The 25646-nt window shown below is 38.6% G+C and overlaps 1 protein-coding gene across 1 annotated transcript in view; it reads right to left on the bottom strand.

The window, feature by feature from the left end:
- AHI1 (Abelson helper integration site 1) overlaps window positions 1–25646 on the bottom strand; it is a 193350-nt gene that overhangs the window by 103835 nt on the left and 63869 nt on the right. Inside the window, exons 18-19 of the mRNA XM_012927595.2 lie at window positions 17434–17630; window positions 12483–12509 (exon numbers count right to left, since the gene is read on the bottom strand). Of these exons, the coding sequence (XP_012783049.2) occupies window positions 12483–12509; window positions 17434–17630 (224 nt within the window). The remainder of the gene's footprint in view (window positions 1–12482; window positions 12510–17433; window positions 17631–25646) is intronic.

Below are 25646 nucleotides of genomic sequence, written 5' to 3'. Positions count from 1 at the left end.
TAGGGATATCTACACACACTCACAATATTCCTTACACTATCTTCTCTTTTGAGACTGATTTGTTAACACAAAAACAATATTGGGAAAGTCAGATTAGGATATTTAATGTCTGCTCAAACAACAGATCGCTTACTAATTAACAAAAAAACCCCTTTAATCTATGATTACATGTTCTTCCAAAGCATTTTTATAATTTTGCTTCATTAAATATTCATTAGTCCATAAATGTTGAGTGGCAACCAACCAGAGAAGATAACTTAATTTCTAAGGTTTAGGATAATTGTTCTGGATTGACATTATTAGTCATCTGACTAGAATCTGAAATATTTTCCAAGCTAGCTTATACACATTTACTACTTCATTTAGAGGAACAAAAATAATAAGAACCATTAAATAGAGTGAAGCAATATCTATTTTTGAAATTTATGCTGTGGAAAAGGATTGCTCAATAATTTTACAACAACAGAAAGGTTGGCTAAGACAGTCTCCTCTACACCAATCTACCCTTTTTCACAACACTTTAATGCTTGCATCATGCAAAACCACAATCTGCCAAAGTTGGTTTAGTATCTCCTCATTGGAGAAAATTAAAGGCAAAAAATTTTAATGGAATTCATAACAAAGAAAAGGAAACATCATCTAGAAGTTATACCAAACTATAAAAACACTGTTTTGCCTACTCTTTGAGGATATGAACAACTTTCTACAAAATGTATAAATGTTGATTCCCTAGAAGAGGGTTAAATTTCATGTTTAAAAATTCATTACTTTGAACATAAAATTGAATGCAAAAGACTAAGCAAGTTAACAACCAGTTTCTTGTTAGTATTTAAAATGAAAAATTTCTCAGAAAGACAGAGCCATCATTTCCGTATATACTATTAAACTGAATCATTTTAGCTGACTTCAGTTATACACTTCACCCAACCTGAAGGACTTCACTGAACATAATATACCTCACTCAAAATGAAGTTTCAAGTACTAAAGATAACTTAAACTGATTTAAATTATAGCCACAATGATGCTAGTACAGTCTGTAGAGCTTAAAGTTCACAAACCTCTCTCTGATCAGACTGTGGTCAACTCTTCTAGTAAATCCACACAAAATGCAGGTAATACTGTAAGACAGTTCTGGTAATAAAAACAAAACAAAACAAAGAAGAAAATAAAAAACCCAATGATATCCAATAAATGTCTTACTTCAAATCATTTAACAATTATAAAAATTAAAACCTCAGTATAAAAGAACAAGTTGACCCAAAGTGAGATTCAAAGTAGCTGAACTTATGTATATTATATCCTCTTAATATAATTTTTTAAAGAGTAGCCTACATTCCTAGGGGTTCTAGATCAGTAAATTTTAAGAAATGAGTAAGTATGAGCCTGGTGAAACTGCTCAATTGGTTAATTCTCTCTTGCAAAGTGCTGGGATCCCATATTGTGCCAGCTCATGTTCTGGCTGCCCCCCACTTCCATCCAGCTCCCTGCTTGTGGCCTGGGAAAGCAGTGGAGTGTGGCAGCAAATCTTTGGGACCCTGAATGCACCTACAAGCTCCTGGCTCCTGGTTTCAATCAGCTCAGCTCCAGTTGTTGTGGACATTTGGGGAGTGAACCAGTGGACAGGTCTTTCTCTCTGTCTCTCCTTCTCTCTGTAAATCTGTCTTTCCAATAATTAGAAAAAAAAGAATGCAAACATAGTCCTAAGATATTTTTTTTTTCTGTGCTGGGACAGAAAAGAAATGAGGGAGAAAAACTGTTAAAACTGCTAGACATACTAAGACAAAAGTAAGGTGAAAGAAAGTTTCATCCCTAAACAAGTTCATTTACTGCATACTAAAACCAAAATTCAAATTTGAAGCAGTCTTTACAAAGCCCTATCTTGTCGTAATTTTAATTTTCGGGTCTCTGGTATGTACCAACAGTGTGTGGTTCAGGTGACTGGCAATATTCCTTCTAGGGAAGCTGAAAGTTAAGATCTAGTTCTGGCTCACACCAGTTATTCAGCAATAACGCCTTGTAAGGCATACTGTCTCCTCCTTACCCCTCATCTTTCCCTTGTTTCTCTACTTTACAGATGAAGTTTGGTCTTTAACCTTGTGAATTAGTTACTTCCAAACCTATGGCAGATTACTATGCCTTTTGCTACTATCCTCACCTCTTTTCTTTCAGCATCAGAGTTAAGAGGTGGCCTCTTCAAGACCAATCCCTCCACTGATCCCCTGGGAAAAAATCCCCACAGTTCTTCCAAAATCTACTTTCAAATTATTTTTCAAAATCAACAAAGGCAGATTTACAGAGAACATGAGAGAATTAGAAACTGCCTCTCCTGGTTCATTCCTCAATCGTTGCAATGGCCAGAGCTGGGTGGGTCTGAAGCCAGGAGCCTGGAACATCTTCCCATTTTCCATATGAGTGCAGAGTATCATCTGCAGCTTTTGTAGGCAAATGAGCAGGGAGCTGGACTGAAGCAGAGCAACTGGGACTCAAATCAGTGGCTATATAAGACGGTGGCACTTCAGGTAGAGGCTTAACTATGCCATGGTGTCGCTTACCCACTTTGTGATTTTCTTTTTAATCTAAATTAACAATAAAAAATTGATAAATTCTCTTCTCCATGTTTTCTACTTATTTTTAAAGATTTACTTACTTAAAAGGTAAAGTGAGAAAGAGAGACAGGGAGAAAGAGAGACATCTTCCATCTGCTGGTTCACTCTAGATGGCTGTAACAGCTGGGGTGGGCCAGGCTGAAGCCTGAAGCCAGAAATTCAATCTAGGTTTCAAATGGGTGGCAGGACTGGAGCACCTGAGCCCTCAACTGTTGCTTCCCAGGTGCATTAGCAGGCAGCTGGACTGGAGGCAGAGTAGCCAGGACTCAAACCAGACACTATGACATGGCATGTGGGCATTCTAAGCAGCATATTAACCCGTGGTTCCACAGCTAGTTTCAAACTTTTAAAACATTTTTTCAGTGAATAAGTCATTTCAAGTTAGATCAGGCTATAATATGGATTAATACTTTAGTTTTATAGTATTATTCTAATAAATGAAATTCAATAAATGTTAACTTTGCTACATTTACATTAATGTAGGCAACAGACATCAGTACAAACAAAAAAGATGAAGTCAGTGGCTTCAAGAAGCTTACAGGGGACCATTGAGAGACAAGAAGGAAGGAAGCCAAAGAGTGTGTTACTTTTCCCTGGGATAATTCACAATCTAATGCTGGGAAAAGACAAATCAAAAGAAATATAATGTAAAGAATGAATCCAAATATATAACATGCCATGTATGAGTAAGTGTGTCTGTGACCATAGCAAAAGAAATTCATATCATTTGTGAAACATCACACAAAATTTAGTGGAAAGAGAACCTAAGCAATGCCACTTCTTAGATGCTTCAAACAATCCCAAAGGAAAGAGCAAGGAAAGTGGTAAATCACACATTCACATGTAGGCATGACATGGCTACTACAACTCAAGACTTCAAGGAGCAATCAATCAGATGAGAACTTTCATCTTTCCATCATAGAATCTCTGAGCATCTCAAGAGTTTCTACTTGTTTGTCTATTAGAAATGAAGGAAATCTCTCAGTTTAATGTCTGTTCCTCCATTAGAACTCAGGACTACACCACCTCTCAAAGACAATTCTTGTTAATTTGAGAAGTGGTGTGGAGCAAGAGAGAAAGACAAACGAAGGAATGAGAAAGAGAGACAGTTATCTGCTGGTTCAATAGCCCAAATGTCCTCAATGGCAGGGCTGGGCTAGGCAGGTGCTTTGTAGCCAGGAACTCAGTCCATGTCTCCCACATAGGTAGCAGAACTTATTACTTGAACCATCACCACTCCTTCCCAGGGTGTGCAATAGCAGAGATCTGTTATTAGGAATCAGAGATACTCTGATGTGGAACTTGGCATCTTAACTGCTAGCCCAATTATAGCTCCCTTTCACCCTTTTAAGGACTTGATTCCAGAAACTACCAACATTACCTGATTGCTTTGCTCATCACCACTGAATTATTTCCATTAGCACATAGACTTTACTGTTTCCAACTATTAATTCCTTTCCAACTTCTCTCTGGCAACATGTCTCTTTCTTTTTCTTTCTTTTTTTTTGAAGGTGATACAAAGAGAAAGATCTTTCATCTGCTGGTTTATTCCTCAAGTAGCTGCAACAGCTGGAGCTGAGCCAATCTGAAGGCAGGAGCCAGGAGCTTCTTCCAGGTCTGCTACATGCGTACAGGGTCCCAAGGCTTTGGGCCATCCTCCACTGCTCTCCCAGGACACAAGGGAAATGCATATCCCAAATGTATCCATTGCCTGCACCTTCATAATCAGCATGGTAATATGGGCCTCCCACTTGCTCTTTCTTGGATGACTGTTAACCCTCCAGTAGATGGTCTCTCTTCATGTGGAACTCTGATTACCCTAAAATCCATTCTTAAAGAAACAGCCTAATTCTTTGCCACGTTCACAAATCCCTGCAAGATATCTGTGTGATCCACTCCTGATCCCCTTGCCAACCTGAAATAAAATAGTTCCCCTGGCTCACCCAATATATGATTTCAGCACTGTGGTCCACTTCCTGTTCCTTAAGCAGGCCCACTTTATTCCTAGATTGAGATTCTTGAAGGACACGATGAGGCCGTCTATGAATTCACCTGGGAATCATCAACCCTCCTAGTGGTTCTCTGTCCCTTGCACTTATTTTCTAGTTTGTCTCCTTCACATTGTAAATTACATGCAATATGATCTAATTTTTTCCTTTTCAACTGTTTTCTATAACACAATTTTTCATTCACTGTTATACTCCTAGCATCCAGAAAAACACTTGACAGGCTCTCAATAAATATTTGTTCAAAGGAATTTTAAGAGAACAACAACAACAAAAAAAACAGGAATTTGTGACAATATATAAATGTAGCCAGGAATCAGAGAAAGATTCATCATTCTGAACCCAACAGATAATAAACTATATAAATATACCCTGTTTTGTAGGATTAAAGACTTCAACAGGGACAAATAATAGTCTTTTCAGTAAGCAATGCTGAGCATCTGGATAGCTACATGAAACAGAATAATACTGGATCCAACACAGTATTACATACAAAAATTCACTAAAAGTTACCACACACAAACAAGAGCTAACATTATAAAAATAATAGAGAAACATACAAATAAATCTTCCTGACACAAGGTTAAGCAATGGTTTCTTATACATGATATGCAAATCATATGAGAAAAGAAAGATAAACTTCATAAAATATCAAACACTGGGTCCACTGTTGTGGCATAGTGAACAAAGCTACATCCTGTATGCACACTGGTTCGTGTCCTGGTTGCTCCACTTTTAATCCAGCTCCCTGCTAATGCCCTGGGAAAAGCAGCAGAAGATCCGCAAGTACTTGAGAAACTGCCAATTATGGGGGAGACCTGGTTGAAGCTCCAGGTTTCAGGCTGGTTCAACTTGGGCCCTTGTAGCCACTTGGGGAGTGAATTAATGGATAGAAGGCTACTCTTTCACTGTAACTGACTATCAAATAAATAAGTAGATATTGGAAAAAAGAGAAACATTTGGCTTAAAAGGAAACTAATAAGAAAGTGAAAAGGAAATAAATTGGGATAAAATATTTGCAAATTTCCTGCTTGCTAAGACATCTATACCTAGAATATATAAGCCACTCTTAAAAGTGAACAAGAAAAAGGGCCTGGCATGATAGCTCAGCTGGCTAATCCATTAGGGTCCCGATTCATGCCCAGTTGCTCCACTTCCCATCCAGCTCCCCACTTATGGCCTGGGAGGGCAGTGGGAGATGGCCCAAAGCCTGGGGACCCTGCAGCCACATGGGAGACCTGCAAGAAGCTCAGGGCTCCTGGTTTTGGATCAGCTCAGTTCTGGCTGTTGTAGCCACTTGGGGAGTGGACCAGCAGATGGAAGATCTTTTTGTCTCCTCTATAAATCAGCCTTTCCAATAAAAAGAAATAAATCCTTTAAGAAAAAAGAAGTGAACAACAAAGAGTAAGTAACTAAATAAAATTGGCAAGGTATGGCAGTTAGTTCAGCAGTTAAGACACAAGTAGCCCACACTGCAGCATCAGGGCTCAGCCGGAGGGAGGGAGCAGGGGTGGTGGTGGTCCTAGTAACTACAAAATTGAAAAAGGGATAAAAGATGTAACATATGCATACAATAGAATCTTATCCATCAATAAAAAACAGTAGTAATAAATGTTACACATGGAGAACTCTTAAAAAAATGAGTGAATACAACCAGGGAGTGAATACCCATTCTTTCGGGTGATTCATTTATGTGAAACCTCCAGAATAGCGACATCTATATAGCAGAAAGAGTATTAGTGGGTGCCAACTGTTGGAGAGTAGCATGTATGTGCTAGAATCGGAAATGACAGCTCAAAGATCCCAGATTTCAATGTGGAGTGTTGAAGAAGTTCTAACCTCAGAAAATGGAAATGGTTGCACAACTCTGTGAACATAGTAAAGATCAGTGAGATTGTACACATTATTTTCCAAATATATAATGATTGTTTTCCAGTGAGTATTTTTTCTATTGCTCTTAACTACCAGGCACATACAGATGAATCAGGTGTTCCTTCACTCTCAGAGTTTCTCAAATAGCAGAATGTTCTCCATAAAGACTTGCTAAATGTATGTCGGACACTATTTCTTGGACATTCGGACAGCATTCCAAAACAAAGGGGAAGTGTAAATTTAATTGTTGAAAGAGTGGCAGGGGAGAGAAAGAGACAGGCATACACACATAGTTAAAAATTCCAGCTGGAGAATATTTTTTCCCTTCAGTTTTGAGATTTATTTTGTTTTTACTGCAAAGTCAGATACACAGAGAGGACAACCTTCCATCTGATGATTCACTTCCCAGCAATGGCCAGTGCTGTGCCAATTCGAGGACAGGAGCCAGGAACTTCTTCCAGGTCTCTCACATGGGTGCAGCATCCCAAGGCTTTTGGCCATTTTTGACTGCATTCCCAGGCCACAAGCAGGGAGCTGGATGGGAAGCGGAGCTGCCGGGGTTAGAACCAGCATCCATATGGGATCCCGGCCTGTTCAAGGTGAGGACTTTAGCTGCTAGGCCACTGTGCTGGGCCTTCCTTCAGTTTTGTAAACTGCACACTTAACAATATTTAGCAATCCTGGTACTACAATCATTGCTATCTGGAACAAGTTTCCTCAACATCTGCAACCCAGGACAGAAATTGGCTTTTCTTTTCCTCTGTCAACTTTCCCCTTGCCTATATTCCATATCCTATTGACTTGTGATAAGCAGGTAAAAAAGTAATAGGTTCTGACTGCTTATTGATGAGGCAAGTCATCATGCATTTCCTAACATGTTTATTTTAAGATGTTCCATGAAGAAAGAAACAACATTTTGCTGCCCTCCAAGTACCTGCTGCTTGCTAGTCGGTACTTACTGAATCTCTCTCTATATGTATAGAAATAGATAGCCCACCACAGTGACACTCTATGAAGCAGTTTTTGAACACATTAACCATTCTAATGCTTTCCTTTTGAGATGTTTGACCTTTTTTTTAAAAAAGATTTATTTATTTTATTACAGTCAGATGTACAGAGAAGGAGGAGAGACAGAGAAGAAGATCTTCTGTCCGATGATTCGCTCCCCAAGTGAGCCACAACGGCCGGTGCTGTGCCGATCCGAAGCCGGGAACCAGGAACCTCTTCTGAGTCTCCCACATGGGCACAGGGTCCCAAAGCATTGGGCCGTCCTCATCTGCTTTCCCAGGCCACAAGCAGGGAGCTGGATGGGAAGTGGAGCTGCCGGGATTAGAACCGGCGCCCATATGGGATCCCGGGGCTTTCAAGGCGAGGACTTTAGCTGTTAGGCCACTCCGCCGGGCCCCGACCTTTTTTTTAGTGACATAATTACACCTGCCAAATGATGGATGTTACTAATTAATTATTCAAATTTTGCAAGTGACAGAAGAGGGAAGGATGAGTCATGATGTCATTGCAACTCCTTATTTTCTGAACAGCCTAGTTAAAGGTTGTACATAAAATCAGTCTTGTTTGAACCTGGCATGATAGCCCAGTAGCTAAGTCCTTGCCTTGCATGTGCCAGGATCCTGTATGGGATCCTGTGCCATATGGGACAAGCTGCTCCACTTCCCATCCAGCTCTCTGCTTGTGGCCTGGGAAAGCACTAGAGGATGGCCCAATGCCTTGGGACCCCATACCTGTGATGAAATATCTTTCTCTGTTTTTCCTCTCTGTAGACCTGCCTTTCCAACACAAAATAAATAATTTTTAAAAACAGCCTTATTTATCATTGCTGTGCTGTTTTCTTATGTTTTGGCTTCAAAGGCAGAGAGACAGAGACAGACAGGAGACAGAAAGAAACAAATCTTCCAACTATGGATTCACTTCTCAAATGCCCACAAAAGCCAGGGATAGCACAGGCAAAGTCAGAAGCCAGGAACCCAGTCTGGTCTACCACATTAGCCAGGAGCAGAATTTGAAGTAGAGTCAGACTCAATCCCAGCAACTCTGATATAAGATGTCGGTGTCCTTGGCGTTGTGCACTTCGTTAAACTGCACTGTGTGTAAAGGTGACGTCAAATGCCAGGCCCAGGGGCCCAGATTATAAGAGGAGAAAATGCTGTGTTGAAAGTAGGTCAGCGCTTTCCCAGGCCACAAGCGGGGAGCTGGATGGGAGGTGGCTCTGCTGGGATTAGAACTGGCGCCCACACAGGATCCCAGTGTGTTCAAGCAGAAGACTTTAGTCACTAGGCTTGCCACACAGGGCCCAACATTCTGGTTTCTGTATGAAAAACATTTTAATTGGATTGGGGTGAAACCTCATTGTGTGTTTTTGTTGTTGTTGTTGCTGTTGTTGTTTTGTTTTGTTTTTCATCTCCTTGATGGCTAGTGAACCTAAGCACTTTGTATTCATGCGTCTATTTGCTTTTTAAATTTTATCGTTTGGGACCCAGCCTGGCGGCCCGGTGGTTAAGGTCCTGCCTTGACTACACCCGGGTCCCGTGTGGTCGCTGATTCTGATCCCAGCAGCTCCGCTTCCCATCCACCTCCCTGCTTGTGGTCTGGGAGGGCGGTCGAGGACAGCCCAAAGCCCTGGGACCCTGCACCTACATGGGACACCTGGAAGAGCTCCTGGCTTCCGATTGGCTCAGCTCCAGCCATTTCAGCTGCGCTTGGGGAGTGAACCATTGGATGGAAGATCTTCCTCTCTGTCTCTCCTCCTCTCTTTATATCTGCCTTTCCAATGATAATAAATCTTAAAAAAAATTATTGTTTGAGAAATACATGTTCATGTCCTTTGCTCATTTAACTGATTTTTTCTATTGTTGTTGATCTTTTTGAGATCTTTCTCTGTGTTTGTTGAGATAATCACATAGATTTTAATTTTCAGCTTGTTAGCATGATGTATCACATTTATTGTGTGTATTTAAGCATTACTGTCTGCCACTTGGTACAGGTGAATGATCTTTCTGACGCACTGTTGGATTCAATTAACTAGTACATTCATCAGGGGCATCGGTATATAACTCACTATCTTTGTCATACCTTTTTCTGAATTTGGAACTGAGGTGAGTCTGGACTCATATAAAGGGTTTGGGAGGAGTCCTTGCTTTTCAATCATTTTGAACAAGTTATAAGAACTGGAATTGGATCTTCCTGAAAAATTTTGTAGAATTCACCTGTGAAGTCATTTGGCCCTGGGGTTCTTTCTGTTGGAAGAATCCATATTGCTGAATCATTCTCTAATTTACTCAGTCATATATTTAGCTTTTATGTGTCATCATGACTCTTGCTACATAGATGTTATGTACCCCTAGATCAATCTGGTTTTCTGGATTTTCCAGTTTGTTGGCAAACAGTTGTAGAAATTCTTAATGTTTATTTTTGCTTGTCTGTGTCTGTTTGCAGTTCTGATTTCATCGATCATTCCCTCTTATGCGGGGGGTGGGGGAGCCGGTAGTTAGGCCAATGGAGCATCATTATTTAAAAAAAAAAATCAGCTTTTCAATTCCCTAACCATATGCGTTTTTTTGTTTGAATGTTATTTATTTCTTCTCTAATTTAAATTATTTTTTGGGCCTGGCATGATAGCATAGTGGTTAAAATCCTCTCATGCATGCGCTGGGATCCCATATGGGTGCCGGTTCTAATCCCAGTGGCCCCGTTTCCCATCCAGCTCCCTGCTTGTGGTCTGGGAAAGCAGTGGAGGACAGCATAAAGCCTTGGGACCCTGCACCCACGTGGGAGACCTGGAAGGAGCTCCAGGCTCCTGGCTTCAGATTGGCTCAGTTCCAGCCGTTGCGCTCACTTGGGGAGTGAAACATTGGTCAGAAGATCTTCCTCTCTGTCTCTCCTCTCTGTATATCTCTCTGTCTCTCCTCTCTGTATATCTACCTAGCCTGCAGAAACAAAAAAAAATAGACCCCACATCTATCAGCATACACTAAGATCAAATTTAAATGGATAAAAGACCTAAACCTACATCCAGAAACCTTCAAACTTTGGGAAGAAAATGTTGGAAATACCCTGCAAGATCTAGGGGTAGGTCCCAACTTCCTAAAAATGACACCAAAAGCAATAGCAATTAAGACCAAAATAAACAAATGGGACCTCATCAAACTAAGAAGTTTCTGCGCAGCAAGGGAAACAATCAACAAAGTAAAAAAGCAACCCACAGAATGGGAGAAAATCTTCGCGCACTACATTGGTGATAGAGGGCTAATCTTCAGAATATACAAAGAACTCCAAAACAACCAAAATACCAAAACTAGCAAGCCACTCAAGAAATGGGCACGGGAATGGGCAGACATTTCACAAAAGAACAAACCCAAATGGCAAACAAACACATGAAAAAATGCTCAAGTTTCCTGGCAATAAGGGAAATCCAAATTAAAACATCAATGAGGTACCACCTGACGCCAGTAAGATTGGCCCACATACAAGAAAACACCAACAACACTTGCTGGCAATGATGGGGGAAAAGGGAACCCTACTCCACTGCTGGTGGGGCTGCAGGTTGGTACAGCCTCTATGGAAATCAGTATGGAGAACACTCAAACATCTCAAAATCTGCATACCATATGATCTAGCAATAGCACTCCTAGGAATATATCCAAAACACCTGTTACATGAGAAACCAATATGCACCCCTATGTTCATAGCAGCACAATCAGTAATTGCAAAAACATGGAAGCAACCAAAATGCCCATCAGCACAAGATTGGATAAGAAAGCTATGGTTCATCTACTCCATGGAATACTACTCAGCTATTAAAAAAAACAAAATGCAGTTCTTTGTGGCCAAATGGGCCAAACTGGAAACCGTAATGCTAAGGGAAATGAACCAATCCCAAAAGGTTAGATACCACATGTTTGCCTTAATTTAAGATGATATGATGTTATGTAAAACACGTAATGTTATGTATGTTATGTTATATGTTGTGTATAATCTAAAATTGAAATGTCAATGAGGTGGTCACAGAAGGTGGTTAAGAAGTTGCATTTACTTTTAACATATTAGTTACTCATTACTATGTCAATTAATTCCATAATGATGTAAATTGTTGCTGATGGTATTTTGGAAGGGTCTCCCTAAGAAGCCGTTGAACTAGGCTGGACAGTAAGATGCTGGACTCTTATGTTTGGTATATGCTTGTAGTGAGGGATCTCAACTGAACTTGAACTGTGGTTATGTAACAAAGTGGAGTAATCCAACATGGGGGGAGGGTTTGGGGAGGGGTGGGGAGAATCCCAGTACCTATGAAACTGTGTCACATAATACAATGTAATTAATGAATAAAAGAAAAAAAATTAAAAAAAAAAAAAGAAAGTAGGTCAGATTACTTCCGCTGAATCTGTTTAATAATCAAGGGGTACTTTGTATAATTCATCTTTTACACTAACTTCTAGGCCTTGGTAATCATTTAACCTTAATAAGCCTCAATCTCTTTCCTTCTAAAACTGAAATAATAGATATGTGTCTCAAAGTAATAATCCATAGTGGTGTGGGAAAGGAAATGTGAAGCATTTTTGTAAATGATGAAGAGAAAGGCACTGTCAGCATGATACACCTTTATATGCAGCTTGCGTCCATTTCAGCACTTACACAACTCACTCAGCACTCAGCGGATGTTAGTGGTTGTTGTCTCTTACATGTTAAGCATTCTTAGGAAATTTGCAGAGAAAGAAATGACTGTTCATTCCTTACTGAATCTATATTCCAACCACTTTGTATTCTTAAAGGTTAAAAAAATGTGAAGCCACTTGTTAAATCCTCAGTCTTATGAACTTTAGATTAAATATCAGAATAGCCTAATAAACAAACTGGCAAATATGATGCAAATCAGATTAACTTTCATAAAAGTTGTAAGCTATGAATGATGCATTCCAATTCATTGATGAGTCACAGGGAAATCTGTATTGTGGAAGTTATGTTCCTGGTAATAAAAGCTACTTACTTTTTCAGCACAGGATCGTATCACCTCCTAAAAGAAACACAGTACAATAAAGAAGCATTCAGAACTTCAATTAAATAAAATATTCACTCTTTTTAATGCATTTACATGAATCTTCTAACAACCAAAATCAATAATTGGGAATCTTCTTCATCTATCACACTACAAGTTATCACTCTAAATAGCTCCCAATGAACTCAGAAGACTACAAATTACAGAAAAAGATGGAATATTATGTTTATGGTAAATATAATTGGACAAATCCAAAGACACTGAAAAGATTCTTGAGGGTCCACAGACATCTGCCTCAAAACAAACAAATAAAAATATTTACCTCCTCAATAAACTTAGCCCCAGTGCTAACACTCTATACGAAAATGGTAACAGGTCTAGAAGACGTACCCAGAAACAGCATTATTATCTAAACTGCTATTGATGGTCTATTTAGATAAACTACAATATACAGTCCCCTGTAAACTTAGGAATATCTACTTAAAGAAAAGAATTTGAGGTCAACCAAAATACAATTTCAGAAAAAAAAAAAGGAATTTCGATAAAATGTAGAAATCCAGTCAATCTAAACCTAAAAACTTGCAAAACACAATGAATGGTGCTACCATAGGAATAAGAATGCCATGTTGATCTTATTCAGGAAAATATATTGCAAAAAAATTTACTGCAAAAAAATTTCATGAATTCTTTTAACAAAATGAGAATAACTTAAAAAGCCCAGCAAATTGAAACAACTTTGATTTTCCAAAGGCAGCCTAGATCTAGTTCTATCCCTAAAAAAATTCTCTAGATAATTTTTAAGAAGAAAAGCATTTGCTGGGCCCGGCGGCGTGGCCTAGTGGCTAAAGTCCTCGCCTTGAACAGGTCGGGATCCCATATGGGCGCCGGTTCTAATCCTGGCAGCTCCACTTCCCATCCAGCTCCCTGCTTGTGGCCTGGGAAAGCAGTTGAGGACAGCCCAATGCATTGGGACCCTGCACCCGCGTGGGAGACCCGGAAGAGGTTCCTGGTTCCCGGCTTCGGATCAGCGCGCACCGGCCGTTGCAGCCACTTGGGGAGGGAAACATCGGATGGAAGATCTTCCTCTCTGTCTCTCCTCTCTGTATATCTGACTTTGTAATAAAATAAATAAATCTTAAAAAAAAAAAAGAAAAGCATTTGTTAAGAGTAAAGTAAAATAATGATACAGAGACATCTTCTTTTATACAAAAAACCTTTCAGTTTACTTCCCTATCGCTTTTGGTTTCATTTTCTAAATAATATTTTTGTGACTTTTATTTTTCCTTTACATTTCCTTTCTTTACTTCTTATATGCTTTTAAAATCATTTTAGAAAAAAGTTATGACTTAGGTGATTCTAGGATGTTAAGTTTTATGGTAAGAAACTTATCGTAAGAAACTCATTTTTAAAGTATCTACACATGAGTTGTTCTTAAGTCTGTAGATAATTTGGCATGCAACATTTTAGAAAAATAATACATTTTCACCTAGTGAAGAAAATATTTTTCCCCTGCATTTTAAAAATTAGACATATAGATCTGACTTTCTTTTGAAATCTGGAATACCCTACTAGATTATACAATCATATCAGCAATGCTAAAAAATAGAAAACTGCAACATATAATTAAGTTTATTCATTTATCCTTACATATTCTAAAACTTAACTGAGAAACAGAAAACATTTTCTCTGTAATCCAACTAAACTTATACATAAATACGGAGTGTCATCTATATCCTGATGTACTTTAAAGCCTGTAACTTTCTAAAGAAAGGAGAGGACAGACAAAGAAAGCATAAGTGGAAGTAAAGCTGTCTCAGTACAGTTCTGTGTACGCTCAATTTAAAACCAGTCAAGGTTTAGATCAGTGGCAGAGGGAAAGGACAGCACTGATTGATATTCCTCAGGCACTGTGCCAGAGGCTGAAAACATAAAAATGAACAGAACTGCACGGTCTCAGCTTTAGGGGGGCTTGAGACTGCTTTGGTCCCAGAGGACAGCTTCTTCATATATTTTACCACTCACCTTCGGGAAAGATTTTCTAAGCAAAATATACCAACAAATGCCACAACAGTTTTCACAAGCATCTTCATCATTCTCATCATCTACTAATACTCAGTTCCTGTGGCACCCAGTGAGACAGAACCTCCAAAATCTACTTATAGAAGTAGTGGTACTAATGTTTTTGTAAGCCCAAGGTTCTTTTATCCATGTCTGTATGGATGTATCACTATTTGTCTTATGTTGAGAGTTTTGCATGTTAAGAATACAGTTGGCATTTGCTGTATGGATGTGTATGTGCATACTAGTGTATGCCGTATGCATAAACACACACAATTTTAAAACAGATATATTTTAAATTCTATTCTGACAGTCTATCACTGTATTTTGGAGCAGGATTTTTCAATGCTTTTAAGATTAGCAAGTCTTTCGTGCATTTACATAATAGAAAAATTGCAACTATATTTCTTTGGTTTTTTAAAATGTTTCCTTCATATTCAGATCCCTGGTAAATGAAGATCTGATTTGAACTAAAACTCAGACGTAAATTGATTGTATTTTTTCAGTACTCTTGGTTAACAGGTTTTCCTCAACACCGTGCAAGAAGTAACACTTCCTATTCCCACCAATTTATCAATCTTTATCAATGTGCTTCACACTATTTCTGTTATCTCAGGTTTATACTACGTTTCAAGACAAACAGTTACATTATCACCCCAGTTACATTAACATCCCGGTTTCCCATCTGGCTCTTGTGCAGAATTCTAAATTTATCATCTCTATGTTAATAACCATGACCAGCAAACTGGTGGAGTTCTTTTTTAATGTAACTATTTTACTAAGATTTCCAGGACATTGGTATCTTTTCACTAACTAAGCTGATAATAGATATTTTGATCTTATAATTTTTCTGTACTTGATCTTTAACTACCATCTATTTTCATAAGTTGGGCTTCTTTTTTCATCATATGCACAATCTATTATACTTATCTTTTCTCCTAACCAGTAACAACTACACTTACCAAAAGAATCCTGGATCCGAGACTCTGCTAAATAGTTTATGTTTAGGATTTAACTGAATCTTACAGCAAGCTATATAAGACATCTGTTGTGTTCACTTCCTTCCCTTCTGATGTACATATTCTTCTAATGCCTTTTCTGCCTTAAAGGAGATTTTTAGGTTCTCTAAGAAGCAACACATTTTTACTGTTAGAGTTTAGGCTGTGCTGTGAGTTGCCTACTAGAAGCTTCCAAACCTATTTCTGGTGGATTCAGGAATTTCTCTTACGTGGCTATGCTGAACTGAAGCAGAACCTTCCTCTTCTGTCTGGATATTTTTAACGATGAGAAGAACGTGCTCTGCGACATTCTGTACTGTTGACTATTTTTTCTAAACCATCAATTCGGGCAACACCATTTTCTCCTGCTTCTTTCTTTTCTTTAATGAGTTCCAACCTCATTCACCACTTCACACACAGCACTCCACCAAAGTGTCTGGCACTAGCAGAGGCTGGCACTGCTGCTTTCATACTTAGAAAAATTGTTTTTAAAAAGAACAAAGGAGATTATGCATACATTAGTTCAACCTGTAAAACCCATAAAATTCTGTATCTGTGTTTTGAACAGTAAATGTCCTAGTCCATAAAACAAGGGTAATAAACACTGCCATGCCTTTCTTACAAGGCTACTATATTAAAACAGGCAACATGAGCACTCTGTAAGTGGAATGCACCATTCAAAAACTATTTATAGTTGTTTATATGTTTGTCATCAGCTACCAGATATGCTGCAAATTGCCGTCAAGGGTCAAACATTTTTTTTTTTGTCCTTCTGAGTCTTAAACGTAGTAGATAATAAATATTCGACGTAACTAAGTTTTCTTTTTTGAAGCTGTTGGAACTCAAACTGCAAGGCCAAGCCATACCTGGTCAGTACAACAAAAGTATCTGACATGTAGATAGGGCTTGGGTGTTTTTCTTTTTTCTTTTCTTTTTCATTTTTTTTTTTAACCACAAGCAGATAGACAGCAATCATTTTAGGGATCTATGTTGGCTGAAAGGATCAATGCAGGATTCCAGGTAGAGAGCAGATAATCAAGGAGGAAAGTCAAGAGTTGGAAAAGGTAGCCCAATAGGGAAAGTGCTGGAATACAGAAAACTGAAGGGCTAACCCAACCTCACCAAAATGAAGACAATAAAGGAAGAGCCGCAAACAAAAACAAGCAACAGTGTCAGTGTAATGGAGTTTAGAAATTCAGTTTTTCTCTGTATCACCCATCTAACCAGACTGCTGTTTAATGAAAATTAGTTATGCAAATTGGGGAATATAACGAAGACACTGTTAGAGTTACAGGTTTGAGGAAGACAGGATGTGTATATTTGTTAAGCTCTTATTAAATGCTGAGGACTCTCAATGAGACAAGTTCTAAAAAGGTGGTTGTCTGAGCATTAGTGGCAGCCGTGCCCCTGCAGACTTGTCAACAATGAAACACCGGAGTCCTCCCCAGACCCGCTGAATCACAGGCCCTGCAGTTGCAGCAAGTCAGCCCATGATGAACACGGACTCTGAAGCCTGAGAACTACTGCAGAGAGCGTGACTGTAGACAAGCTTTGTACGGCACTTTATAGCCCAGGCTGAAGCAAAAAGCACCTGTTTGAAGAACCCTGTCTTTTCCCAAAGTGGTCCCACCACAAGGCCTTGAGAATTTATCAGGTAAGGGTTAAATTCACTGTCATCCACTTCCATAACATCCTGGTGGACAAGGCTCTGAAGGGCACAGATTTCACAGAATTCATGATTGCAAACAAGCACCTAACAGGAACTATAAAAGTACAAGAAAGTGTATCCCTAAGGAATGAACTTATTCCATTTAATTAATATTTATAGGTATGGCAAAGTAGGCTACAAATGGTTTTTAAAATTCAACTGCAAAAAGCAAACATACTGTGACAGTTTCGAGTCTCTGTTTCACGAGCTGCATCTTAGATGAAGTATTTTCGGTGTGCACAAATTCATCAATCTGAAAGGAGCTTTGAGGGGGCAGCTTTGGACAGGTGCACAGAGCATCCTGACTTTGGTGTATTCCAGGTAGTGGCAATGTTCCATTACAGTGTTTGAGCATTTCACTTTCCTGCTGGGCTACTAAAAACAAACAAACAAAAAAACAAATCAAGATCCATTATTAGTTAAAATCATCAGAGCAAAGAATAATCAAGCAGTTAAGCCATTAAACTGGAACACTCAATAAGAAATCAGAAATTGGAAAATACATTTTAAAGATAGGTAATAATAAGATTACCATGACTGGTAAAAATGTGAGTTTATTACGTACTCTATAAAAAAGAAAATACAAAAAATTTGTATCAGGAAGTACTGTGATTGAATATTCAAGACCATGTAACTTGGAACAGGTGCATAAGAGCCAACATATGTATAAAGAAAGCATAATATAAGATGACTCGAAGACTTATTAGAACGAAAACACTAATACAAAAATAAAATAGTCATTCACAAACTCATATCCTTAAAACAACTTTTTTCGTATGTATACACTCTTCCAAAATTTTATACTTGTACATAATGTAAGATATGGTAATATAAATACAATTTAAATACATTTTTATGCTTCTATTACATGTCAGTTTTGAATGTTGTATAGTATTCCATTTAATGATGCATCATAATTTTTATGCTTTCTTCTATAACTGAATAACTACAACATTTGCTGTTTCTTCTATTATAAATCATACATGGATAAAAATGTTTATAGATGGCTTTATTTCTACACATAATTCATATTTTGGATTTGATTTCGCACAGTGAGACAGGCAGTGCAAAAGGTGAATGTTTTTGAGGTTGACAGATGATGATGCGAATGACAACTGTAAGAACAGCATCCACATTTCCCCTTTTAGATTTTAGGATGATTTAAAAAGCAAGGATAGTTCAAAAATTTAATGGAGACTAGAACTAAAGAAAAATTCACAAAACTAGCTGAATTTTCACATCCATGAAGACAAGGGGATTTGAGGTTTGATAAACTACTGGAACCAACAGAGTTTGCTATTGGAATAAACAAATGAATCAAGCAACCAGAATAGAGAGCTCAGTATGTACAGACAACAGGTAAAAGAAACTCAGTGAGGAAGGGACATTTTTTTCCCAACAAATGGCGCTGGAACAGTTGGATACTTGTAAGGGAAGAAATGAACTTTGATACATGCTTCATACTGTGTATACAAAGTAAACCCAAATAAATCATGGACCTAATTATAAAACCTAAAGCTACAAAATTTATAAAAGGGAATATAGAAGAACACTTTTATGAGCTTGGATTAGGCAAAGAGTTCTTACATACAACACTAAAATCCATAAAATAATAAACTGATCATTTGGGTTTCATCAAAGTTTCGAACTTCTGTTATTCAAACTGTCAAGGCAATGAGGGGACAAGCCAAGGACTGGGGGAAATTATCTGCAAATTATACGCCTGGTAGAGAACTTGTACCCAGCAAACACGAACTCTCTAAACTCTGTTATCAGAAAACAAGTAAGCCAATTTTAAACATGTGCAGAACATACGAACCGGAACCTCTGTTTCTGAATGGAGGTATCTGAATGGCAAATAAGCACATGAAAAGGTACTCAATACCATTAGTCATTACGGAAAAGGAAAGTAAAATTTCAATTAAATAGAACTGTTTAACTCTTGAATGGCTGAAATGAAAAAGATTGGCTATTTCCAACTGGGGAAGGATATGGTGATGCTGAAACATTTACACACAATTTGCATGTGTGTGTGTGAGTGGTACAACCACTTCAGTAAATAGTTGGCAGTTTCCCAATAAGTTAAAACACACACCTGCAAGAAGATCCAGCTCTTCTACTCAGGAAACTGACCATTAGAAAGGGAAGTATATGTCCTGAGAAAGCCTTGTACATGAATGTCTGCAACAGCTTTGTCTGCAACATTTGAAAACTGGATCCAATTCAAACACCCATCAACAGATGAATGGATAAACAAACTGGTATATCCACGCAATGGAAGAACATTCAGCGAAAGAACAACTGATAAATGATAAAACACGGATAAACTTCCCAAGCATTATGAGAGCAAGCAGCCAAAAGACAGTACATTACATGTGCTGCTTTACGTATACACTATTTTGGAAAATACAAACTAAGTCATACTGGTTATGCAGAGTGAGCGAAGGCAAGGAGGGCTTGCAAAATGAAGAAGAGAACTCTTGGTCATGATAGATATGTTCTCTTCTTGATTGAGATAATGGTCTCACACACATACAGAAGTCTAGGGTGTGCACTTCAAATATGTGCATCATATTGTATGTCAATGACATCTTAATAAGGATGTTTTTCAAAATGCAAATGCTAAAATGGTGATAAAAGGAATAATTATTCTTAATATGCAGAGTCCCCATTAACCCACTGAAAAGAATAATACAAATTGAAACTAGGCATAAAACTGTTACAAAAAATTCACAAAAGGACTAGATTAAGTCATTAGAATTATTTAGCCTCACTGAAAGTTAATGAAGAAATTAGTCATGAAAAATGCATAATAGAAAGTGTTTTTTTTCCTATGCGACTGAGTTCATGTTCCTCAAACTATTTCCCCCTAGGGAACAACTAAATTGAAAAGGTAAACATTTATGGAAAAATGAGATTTAAACACACATTACTTTGGCACATATGTTAAAATGTATGTCTATTTTTTATCACTACAGACATTTTCTGCAAACTCTATGAGGATCCTGCATGTCACAATGGAAGGCTGCCTATGTTATATTATTAGCCAGAAGAAAGAACAGCTTAAAAATCAGTAGAGTGACTATATTAAAGCACAAACACATTTTGGTGGTGGTTGTCACAAATTTTGATTTCAATAACCATCATTTTGACTTGACACATATTAAACTTTAGGACAATGATTTTGCTATTCACACAGTGCTGCACTGAGGCACTCGTGAGGAAGATTAGCTTAGGAACAGCTGGTGCACTACTCTGGATGACCCTGATGGTGCTGAGAGTCAGACGATGCTATCGAGAAGAGAATTTGCCTGCACCTGCTCTTCCAGGACTGCACACCCCTCAAGGCTAATATCTGCATGCTCACCGAAGTGCAGCCATTTCTCCAAAGGTTTTGAGTGTATGTGTGTGTGTGGGGGGTTGACTATAATTTTTTCAATATATCGTTTGGATCTTTATTATAAAGCACAATTGGAAAATTGACTTTCTCTTCAAAATTCAAACTCTTCTTACAGAATAAAGGAAACTTTAAAGTTATTTTTTTCAAAGATGTGTGTGTGCTGCAGTGTGTGGGGGGGAGAGGGCGACAGCAGCAGGTACACAGGTTTAGCTGAATTTTAATACTGTTCGTTTTCTTCTCTGGGTTAAACTGGATTTGGTAAATATTATGAGATGCAAACCATATATATATATATATATATATATATATATATAATTTCTTAGGAAATAATTTTCTTTAAGTTGATAAGAAATAGTAAAAGGCTAAATATTTGTTTATGCTTGCAGGTACTAGAAGGTCTTCTGGAAAAGAATGAAGTTTCCTCAATGGATATAGACAGAAAAAATGAACTTCGAATGATTATATCTTCTAAAGGGTTAGATTTCAAGGAGTCAAATTAACAGCTTGCTTTAACTTTGCACTTCCGGTTCTCTGAAAACAACTTTTAAAAATCTACTGAAATTTACAAAGATTTAGTTTCCAGAAACAGAAGCTACTTACAAGTCCCTGTGTGCTCCCTCTGCTTAGCCTTACACAGCAAATGCATACATCTGTTTGCACAAGCCTATTCAGTTTCATGGTAAAGCAGGTTCTAACAGGTGACCTCTGCTATGCCTTCAAATTTCACACTCTGATGGGTGCAGATGTTTCTCAAAGACTTTTACACAGGCCGTGGTCAAGGACGATATTTCAATTAAGTAACTATTTCTTCACCATTTTCTCTCCTTTGTGCTAATGTGCTTAAAACTGAGTTCTGATTTAGCCTATGTCCAAATCCACCACTCATGTTCATCCCTTCACCGTTTGAGAGGCTGTGTGTCATGTGATAGGACAGGCTCAGAGACAGTGGCTCCTTCGTGTTTCAGCCTCAAGGAGGGGAAGGAGTAACTGCAGGTGCTAAGTGTGACAGTGCAGGAGCAGACGAGGAGGCAAGGGCCCAGAGGCGACCACCTCACAGGACCAAAGCAATGCTGCAGCCATCCAAATGCTTCTAAATGTGCTTCCAGGGGGCTACTACTTGGAATCTTAATTATACACAATTAAAACAGTTCTAAAATGTTATTTTTTCTTACAACTGACAATCCTTTGATTTATACAATAAGTTCAGGGCTTCTGTGTATATTCTGACCTTAAACAATTATAAAAAAGATGTGGTTTTCTTGGGAGATTTTTATCTTCATAGGAGGAAGAAAGGAGGAAATAAGATATTTTCATCCATTGCCTCTTGCATTTAAATCCATGTTTACTTGTATTAATGACTTTACAAAAACGTATAAAGTTATAACCTTCTTAACATTTAGCTCCTTTGTTCAATATCTGTTATTGCACATAACCCTGTTATTACAGAATCATTTTACTGGATATCTAACTCTTCTACTTTTAAATTAGTAAATTTGTATTTATAACATGATTTTTCTGAGGTGGGTAGTTCTATTTTTCTAGTTCTTAAGCATTTAGCAGTTGCCCCAGATCATCCTCTTCGTCCCTTTAACACTTGCCATGTGTAGCAATGTGCAAGGGTTCATCCTCTGCTGCTTTCCCAGGCCCCAAGTAGGGAGCTGGAAGAGAAGTGGAGCAGCTGGGACATGAACCAGAAGCCCATATGGGATCCCAGCTTGTGCAAGGTGAAGATTTTGCCACTGGGCCATTATGTAGGGGCCCCACTGTTGGCTATTTCTACACTTGATCTTAGCCAAAAGGCCAGGAAGTGATCTGCTGTCTACTTCTTATAATCTTCCTTCTTGCTTGGTTTTCTTCAAAAAGCACCAACACCAGTATTCCAAAAACAACCAAACAACCAAAGATAGCCTGGATGAGAAACTCAAGACTCTGGCCTATGTTCAAAGCCACCAAGTTGACTAAGTGATTTCCATATGTTCAGCTCCTTGACCAACATAAACCTTAAATTCAAGTCCCTGTTATGTGAAGAATAGTAAAACATACTTTAGGACATGACTAAGAGATAGATTGCTTTCTCATTCTTTTTTTATACTTATTTATTATTTATCAAAATACAGTTTTGTGGGAATGGGGTGCCTCATTTTTAAACTGCGGCAGCTGAGAGTAGATGTTCAGTGTAGAGATGAAGATGTTGCTTGAGAAGCCTGTGTCCCATATCCAAGTCCCGGCTTCACTGTCCATGTCAGGTGCCTGCTAACATACATCGTGCGGAGCAGCAGGTCATAACTACAGTGCTTGGGTCCCCACCCACACGGAGCTTCCAGCACCCAGTCAGCCTGACCCAGCCCCTCAGCTGCTGCAGGCATTTACTAAGTGAACCATGGAAAGGAATGAGAGATCTGTGTCTCTCTTCTCCCTCTTCATTTCTGTATCTATAGCCATATTTATACACCTACTTAGGTTTCTCTATTTTTCAAATACAATAAATAAATAAAGCTTTCCAAAACAGGGGTACTTACATCTGCTTATTTTTCCAGTTTGACTTCAAACAAACATTTAAAATGCTTCTCTACAATCAGTGCATTTGTTACATTATAATCTTATCCAAGTATAGGGACTACAATACCTGAGTTTGCCTTGGAATCATTCAACATTCTAGGTACGCCACTGAATTATACATAAAACCGTGGCAGTGAAATTTATTTCCAGGAAGTGTTATCTTATTGAAAACACAGTTAAAGTGGTTACATTAAAATCTAATCCTACAGGGACCTGAGTTGTGATGTAACGAGTAACACTTGCCGTGACACCAGCATTTCAGCTGAACGCTGGTTCACTGTTTTGGCTACTCCACTTCCAATTGAAGTCCCCGCTAATGGCCTGGGGAAGATGGCAGAAGGCAGAAGTCCCTGCCACCCATGTACGAAAACCAGAAGAAGCTCCAGGCTTTGGCTTGGCCCAGCACTGGCCTGGGCAGCCTTCTTGGGGGCGAAGCAGCAGACAAAGGACCTCTTTCTCTCATCCCTTCCTCTATAACAACTCTATGCAACTTTCAAAAGAAAAGAACCTTTAAAAACAATAAATGGATTTTTAACACCCAGTGCTACATACTATAAGACAATACATCTCTGGAACTGATAGAGAAAATTATTTTTTTAGTTCATCACAACTATAAATTATCCCCCCAAACTTTTAAAAGAGGAACAATTAATTATCAACAATAATGTAACACAAATTTCCTTTTATTCTAGAGGGTTTCCCCTGAATACTGAAGTTAAAAATATGTCATACCATAGGGATATTTAGTTACCCTCTCAATTTAGGCTACTTTTTGACACAGAAATACAGAAACCACACAAGTAGCTGTGATGGACAGCCTGCGAGCACATGGTGTGCTCTACCAGAGAACGGCGTTGTTCCCTGTCGGCTTCCTCCTGTGCAAAGCACAGAGGACAGCAGCACTAGCTCAGGGCTCTCGCAGGGTCCCAGAGACTGGACAGGAGAAAAAATGTCAGCGTTCCTCAGCAGGGCAGTGCTGAGTAAATTCCGGTGAGCTGTCACCTGCTTTTACAACTGATAGTTTTAGCCTGAGAATCTCTAACTGATCATGGCTTCCATTCTATGTTTTAATAAAGCTTAAGTTAAAACTTCTACTCTACAGGACTTAGAATTCTTCATTCAAATATTAATTGCACACGTAGTAATTTGAGTGTTCCAAATACCATGGGCTTTTAGTCAATGAACAAGTTACGTGGCAGTATTTTATCACAGCCTAAAGGAACACGTAGCCCTGAACTCTGGTAAAGCAAGTCACTGTGTATTAAAAAAAAAGCTATCAGCAGTGGTGACCTAGGTGACTACTGATGAAGACATGTGATTGTAATAAAATCATGTCACAGGTAGAAATTACTTTTTAGTTTGACTCGTTCTTCCAGGGGTTTATCAAACCACTCAGCAAGCACAAAGGATTGGAAAAGAGATGATTCCCAGGTTTTACAGCCCAGCCCACTAGGCACATGAAAGGTAGGTGTTCAAGATGCGTTTAGCTTGACTAAGACCCTATGCTCCAGTTAACATCAGTTTAGGGGACACACTGCCACCTAGTGAACAACTAGGCTCATTACTTGTGATTACTAAAGGCTGAGCACTGCAAACAAAAAGACAAACATGCATATTCATTATGTGTTAGGTACTGACAATAAAAAGATGAACAAGCCCCATCTTTGTCTCAAAGTATGAAAGATATAGACGCAAGACAAAGGCACAGAGAAGCATAGAAAGATGGCAAAGTAGGAAGAAAGGGAAAAAAAAAAAGAGCTTTATTACTCACTCCAGCTAGGATTTCGGGGGATCTACTGAAAAGGCAGTTTAAGTACAGCAAACAGGTCATGGACTCCAAGCCCAGACTGCACGCTTTTAAGTTCTGGCTCCTAATGCTAAGTAGCACCTGTAGCATAGGATTATTGTGAAAATTTAAATAAATCAATATAAGGTGCTCAAAGCAGCATTGGAGGCACAGGAAATGTGACGCCAGTATTATCCGTGGATACTATTTGATACACAACAGCTTCTGAGGGACTGACATGGACAAATACTGATTAACAGCAAAACACTAATTGCTAAAGCTGAGCTTCATACCTCTGATTCAGTAGAAGCCGTTTCTGTGACTAGTATTCTGTTATTATGGGAATCTAAGCGCACATTATGAGTGGTGCTCTGTGACTAAATTTTGTATTCCTATATGATTAACCTTTCAACATCAGGCAAATAAAACTGCCTTCTGAAAGTAAAAATTGTATTTCTTACCAAAAAAAGCAAAAAGTCAGTAGCATGAAAGACCCAGAAGACCACAACCTGTCCATGTGCTTAACAGGGAGAGATGCCTGCTGACTCTTCACAGATTCTGCTGGAACCGAAAGACGGCTGATACATTTAGCTACCGCTGTGGTCTCCTTCGAAAAACTTATTTATTTTTAAAGGGAGCTTACTCC

The sequence above is a fragment of the Ochotona princeps genome, chromosome 1, assembly GCF_030435755.1.
Source record: "Ochotona princeps isolate mOchPri1 chromosome 1, mOchPri1.hap1, whole genome shotgun sequence".
NCBI classification, from domain to species: Eukaryota; Metazoa; Chordata; class Mammalia; order Lagomorpha; family Ochotonidae; genus Ochotona; species Ochotona princeps.
This window is presented reverse-complemented; position numbering and strand designations above follow the sequence as displayed.